Here is a 6,264-nt window from a genome sequence, read left to right as displayed (position 1 = left end):
CTAGTCTGAAAGTTACATAACTAGGTCCAAAGAGTTGATGGTTTCTCCCTTCAGTTCCCGCCTAGCTCCTTTTATAGGCCACACGTAAAGTTATTTAGTCGAAGCCCCCAGAATGCCATTGGACGTTAGAATTAAGTTTTGTAGAATATGGTGGTAGGGATGGGTCGGGTACCGTAAGCACCTCCCCTAGAAATGCACCAAATAGCTCCCGTTTTCTTCTATGGGGCGGCTGCGCCCGCTGGGAGCTCGAGACGTGTTTCACGAAGCACAGTCCTTGCATTGGCAGGCTGATGATGACACGTGCCTCCTCTTTACCACCCCCAGGCTCAAGCGTACCGCATTGGCATCGGTAACGACCAAGGAAAACCAACTGTGGATGCGCTGCTGCAACCGTTATTATCAATAAACCAACTAAATATTGCAACGAGCAATTTAGAGTAATCCTCTGCGTAATAAATCGTTTTCCTTCAGAAAAATTGTGTATCAAGATCGGACGTTTTCGTCGAGCTAAAGAAGAGAGTGCGTTTAACAAGATGCAGAGACGGAGCGCCGACGTCTGAAGGTGACATGAACCTGGGGATGATCAAGAAGTGGAGATAGCAACTGAACAACCACCAGGGCTTTATAAAAACACCGTTTGTACCATAGCCTTGTTTTATTAATGTACAGAAACATATCTGCAAACTAAAGTTGTTGACTATTTATTGTATTTGAATTAGGAGAAAAAAAACGTCACCGACTAGGTAAACCAGACAGAGGAAGCAACAATGGCACATTTAATTCGAAGCAAGTTTCAAAATAAACTGTCAAATGCGGCAACTTCCATGTCGAATAAATCCACTGCGAAGGTGAGCGGGATGATGGCCAAGATGGGCTTCCAGGCCGCCACAGACGAGGAGGGACTGGGCTTCGCCGCATGCGATGATTTGGATTACGACCACCGGCAAGGACTGCAGATGGACATCATGAAATCGGATGAAATGGGTGGTGGAGACGCTGGAGAAGGGAGTGGAGAGGGTGGGATGGCTGGAGGAGAAGACGGAATGGCGGCTGGGGACAGCCACTACCAGAGAGACGGCACCGGACCCCCGCCCTCCGGTTCTAAAGCCTCAGGTCTGGGCGAAGAAGAAAAATCACCAAAAATCACCGCTTGGGAAGCGGGCTGGAACGTCACCAATGCAATCCAGGTAAACACGCATTCAGATGAAACTCCTCTTCCCCTCATTCACTCCTTCATTCATTCATTATGTTGTGTTACCTGCCACAGCCAAAAGTAAAGAAATAAACATAGCTTTCCCTTCAGTAATCGCCAAACTGATTGCAACCATGAAATGAATACTTATGAAAACGGCACATGGAGATGGGTTACGGCAGTCGATATAGACAACCAATTAGACCACCAAGGGTTCCTTATGAAAAATAAAGAAGAAGAACGAGCCCATCTGACTGGATATTTCGTTTTGATTTAGGATTTAGAGATGAATTGGGCTATTTGAACACATCGATAATTTATGTGATTTGGATAGGATCCTAATAAGCGGGGGAAACGGAAAAGCGTGCTTGCTGTTAGAATAAGAAGATAACCGCTGGGCGTGAAACGTAATGTTTTGTTGTATTTCATTATATGAAGCCATACACATAGCCTAGAGAATAATGATGGAAATATATTGAAATAGTCTAATTCCATGGAGGAGACCCATAGACTTTCATTTGACAAAAGAAAATGACGTACTGATCCATTGATGTGGTTTTACGCACGAGCTTGGCTCTGTCGATCCGGCGCGCATTCAAGTAGCAGCTGTACTATTTGAAAGGATCTCCCGTTCAGATGGACAGGTGGCCTTCTAGATATCCATCTCATCAAGGTCATAAAGATATAGCCTAGTCTATGCGGCTCTGTGCTTTTCTCCATAGCCTTTCCGATACGTTACAGCCATTTAATAACGCACTTCACCATTACATTACGCGTGTCCATCACCTACAACCATGTAATATATGGTGACCGTTTAAATGTTAACATTTACTCGACAGTTTATTTCGTATGATGTGTTGCTTTGTTCCTGTTTGAATCCCATAAAGAGCTTATGGGGATCCTAATAAATACTAAAAATGAAGCAAAAAGTCCCCAAGCCGAGCGCCGTCCCATCACACGTTATTCAGGCTATAGTCATCATCATGACAGTCACCGTTACGTCAGGACGCGTCTCCTTTAGAACCCCTTAATGACGTTAACACAATTAGCTGGAATGGGCACGCTCACAGCGAAATGGAATCCCCACCAGAACCCATATATATTATATCCCCCATTGAATCATGTTACACATATGATACATTATAATGCTTATAATGCATGACGTTATGATCAGCAAATACTACAAAAATATATATTATAATCTGAAATTGGCCAACCCATTTTGTGTTTATTATGTCCATACCCATGTCAACCATTGAGTGCTACAAATCCGTAGCTTTAAACTATACTGTCATGTATATATAGCATATATTTAGGCTTTATTACAACGTATTAGTTATAACCAAGCAAAATCCACATTTTATATAGCCTATTCTATTGAATTTCCTATATTGTGGACTGGTTATGCGTTGTTCCCATAGGCCAATCCATCTCCATATTGTGTCTTTTTGTGTTTTCAGGGGATGTTCGTTCTGGGTTTACCATACGCCATTCTCCACGGGGGCTACCTCGGACTGTTTCTCATTATTTTCGCCGCCGTGGTGTGTTGCTACACGGGGAAAATCCTCATCGCCTGCCTGTACGAGGAGGACGAAGACGGTCAGCTGGTGCGTGTGAGGGACACATACGTGGACATAGCCAACGCGTGTTGTCAGCCGAGGTTTCCATCTTTAGGCGGTCATATCGTGAATGTAGCCCAGATCATCGAGCTGGTAATGACGTGTATCCTGTACGTTGTTGTGAGTGGTAACCTGATGTACAACAGCTTTCCCACGCTTCCTATCTCTCAGAAGTCCTGGGCCATAGTGGCCACTGCCGCCCTGCTACCCTGCGCCTTCCTCAAGAACCTCAAGTCCGTCTCAAAATTCAGCTTGCTGTGCACTATCGCGCACTTCGTCATCAACATCCTGGTAATTGCCTACTGCCTCTCCAGAGCGCGTGACTGGGCCTGGGACAAAGTCAAATTCTACATCGATGTAAAGAAGTTCCCAATTTCTATTGGAATCATTGTGTTCAGTTACACCTCTCAGATTTTCCTTCCGTCGCTCGAGGGGAACATGCAGAAGCCCAGCGAGTTTCACTGCATGATGAACTGGACCCACATCGCCGCGTGCGTCCTCAAAGGCCTGTTCGCCCTCGTGGCCTACCTGACCTGGGCGGATGCCACCAAGGAGGTCATCACAGACAACCTGCCGTCAACCATCAGGGCTGTCGTAAACCTCTTCTTAGTGTCCAAAGCCTTACTGTCATACCCATTGCCATTCTTCGCTGCAGTCGAGGTTTTGGAGAAATCATTTTTTAACGAACAAGAACGCACGTGGTTCCCAAATTGCTACGGGGGCGATGGACGCCTGAAAGCTTGGGGCCTCACTCTCAGATGCAGCCTTGTGGTGTTCACGTTGCTCATGGCCATTTATGTACCGCATTTTGCCCTTCTCATGGGTCTGACCGGCAGCCTGACGGGCGCAGGGCTGTGCTTTCTGCTCCCGAGCCTCTTCCACCTCAAGCTGCTATGGAGAAAGCTGCTATGGCACCACGTGTTCTTTGATGTCGCTATATTTGTAATAGGAGGCATATGCGCTATCTCCGGTTTCATCCACTCAATGGAGGGACTCATAGAAGCTTATAAATATGGCATAGAAGATTAGCCAAGCCACTGTCTGCTGGATATAGATGTTACTGCACATCCATCTTAAAGTGAATAACTGAAATCACCACTGAGCGCAGTCAGCCCATGCTTACACAATTCATGCGAAATAAATGCGCGCACAGAATGCAGTGCACGCACACATTTGCGCGTGCTCATTACACCCTTGCATTAACACACGCGTGCGCGCGCGGAGAGTGAGAGACACAAAAGTCACAAAACATGACACACGATATGGACAATTCAACTTGTAATGTATAGCCTAAATATGACTAAATGAATATCCATATGTTTCAGTGGAGTGAAGGTTTACAATAGTTCAATCGACCTAAACAAAATTGCTAAATGAGCAATGCGTCTTTTCATCTCTCTATGGAGGTCTCGTACCACCTGGAGAGCCATTTCATTTGACATTCAAGTTTATATTCTTAGAAAAAAAGCTTCTGGAGAGAACCAAAAAGGGTTCTATGCTTGCTTCATGTATGGCACAACTTAAGGTTCTATATAGAACCAACGTTGGTCTAGAATCCTATATGGAACCCAAGGGTTCAGTGGAGAAGAACCCCTGGGGGTTCTGATCAAATAACCCTACAAAAGGGTGCTATATAGAACCTTTAGGGGTTCCATATACGAAGCAAGCAATAGAAGCCTTGTTGGTTCTTTGCAGGAGCTTTTACTATAGGAGTGCGTGTGGTTGTGGACTTTGCCAATTCAACGGCATAATGTGACTAAATGGTATAAACGAAGCTGTGCGTTTGATATGATGCCGTTTTCTTCTTCTAAATTACTTGCAATATTTCAAATATTGTAATGTGGACCCATCATGATGACAACTAATATAATGGCAATAAAGTATATCACCAAGACAGAATAAATAGAATGCATTTGTTTTATTTATTTAACCTTTATTTAACAAGGCAAGTCAGTTAAGAACAAACTCTTATTTACAATGACGGCCTACACCTATACATATCATGGATGATGCCCATCCTGAATACTAGGAATATCCCAAATATCTTTATTCAGAAGTAGTTATTCTCTCCAAGCGCTATAATGGAAACAGTATGATTACAGTGGTCTAATTACATACACAGCTACTTTAACTATGCATTGAATGTATGATATTGAGACAGATAAGAACATCATTCTGGAATTGGAAGGTGGAAAAGAAAACGGTTATAACCAGAGTAAGGAAAAACGTGTTTTGGATATTTGAATGAATAACTATTAGCCTACAACATATCGTTAGGCTTACACTTACCTGTCGCACATGAAATTGTGAGAAAAAAAAACGGCAAATGCCCTTGAAGTAAAAAGCTATGTCGTTAGCGTTCGGAGAACGGTGTTTTAGGACCACAAGTTCCAAAGTCATTTGTCCCATATTCGCCCTAGAAAGAGGAAAATACTGTCGCGTCAGTAAGAACAGTCAACCCACAAGGAATTCTGTCACTCTCAATTCGAAGTTATCCCCCGTTTCACATTATGCATTTTAATTGTAAACTATTCATGCGATATTAATTTGAGGTCCGGAATCAAGTGTCTGAATCATACAAATATGAAGACATCATACAAAGAAGAACATGTGCATAAAGACATTTTTCATTCTGTGCAATCCAACGGGTCATGTGGAAATGTTATAAAACCGTATGTGTAGTGTTATTGTGGTTTCAAAAAGATGGAATGTAGCCTATATCTCATAAATCGTGAAAATGAATATTAAAGAATAAAGAAATAAGTGAAATTATATTGTATACGTGTGTGTGTTTTTATGTGATAAAAACGAAAACCGTGAGAAACACGTATTTTTTTTCTCTATAAATAGAATAAAATATGTAAAAAAATGTTGAAGAATACTTTGGGATTTTTTTGCATATATACGATTAATAATAAAAATACATGCATGGTTTTGTTTAATGATTAACGTTTTATGAGTGTTATTCCTGTGTAATAGCCACTGAATTACAGGAATTATGCAATTACATTCAAGACCAAAAAGGTAATGTTTCAGTTAATTAAATGTGTTGTTTTTAAGCGCGCGCGAGAGAGAGAAAGAGGGCCACTGAGCACTGCGAACAGTGAATGCAGGTGCACAAGTCACGTGTCATAATTGTTATGGTATGCATCGATAATGGTACATTTTAGCCAGTAATTGTCTATAATGACAGTAGCTTTTGCTTGGAATAGCCTAGCCCTATATATCTAAAACGCTATATAGAATAAAGAAAATGGTAGCCTAAAGGTTAATAGTTTAAGGTATGTGCAGCTTGTAGGCCTAGTCCACTTTGGTTCATCATGCTTGTATAAATTTAGCGGAATGAAGTTATAACGGACGGTATGCTATTTGCCAGATTTTTGCTGTGGGGCACAAGCAGATAGGCCTGCCTGTTCATCGAACATATGGATTGCGTGTTAAAAAAAATAGCAT

The 6,264-nt window shown here is 42.3% G+C and overlaps 1 protein-coding gene across 1 annotated transcript; it reads left to right on the top strand.

Annotated features, from left to right (window-relative positions):
* The first annotated feature begins 219 nt into the window (after window positions 1-219).
* Window positions 220-5,583, top strand: LOC106566112 (vesicular inhibitory amino acid transporter). The gene is made up of 2 exons (XM_014133962.3): window positions 220-1,187; window positions 2,653-5,583. Exons 1-2 carry the CDS (start codon window positions 768-770, stop codon window positions 3,838-3,840), a joined length of 1,608 nt encoding a protein of 535 aa, XP_013989437.1. The 5' UTR covers window positions 220-767; the 3' UTR covers window positions 3,841-5,583.
* The last annotated feature ends 681 nt before the right edge of the window (window positions 5,584-6,264 follow it).

The sequence above is a fragment of the Salmo salar genome, chromosome 12, assembly GCF_965601325.2.
Source record: "Salmo salar chromosome 12, fSalSal1, whole genome shotgun sequence".
NCBI classification, from domain to species: domain Eukaryota; kingdom Metazoa; phylum Chordata; class Actinopteri; order Salmoniformes; family Salmonidae; genus Salmo; species Salmo salar.
This window is presented reverse-complemented; position numbering and strand designations above follow the sequence as displayed.

Bases quoted from the DNA above. Each gene is read 5' to 3' on its own strand.
- LOC106566112 (XM_014133962.3), top strand. From the start codon at position 768: ATGGCACATTTAATTCGAAGCAAGTTTCAAAATAAACTGTCAAATGCG. The intron at 1,188-2,652 runs GTAAACACGCAT...TTGTGTTTTCAG, and splicing joins ACGTCACCAATGCAATCCAG to GGGATGTTCGTTCTGGGTTT.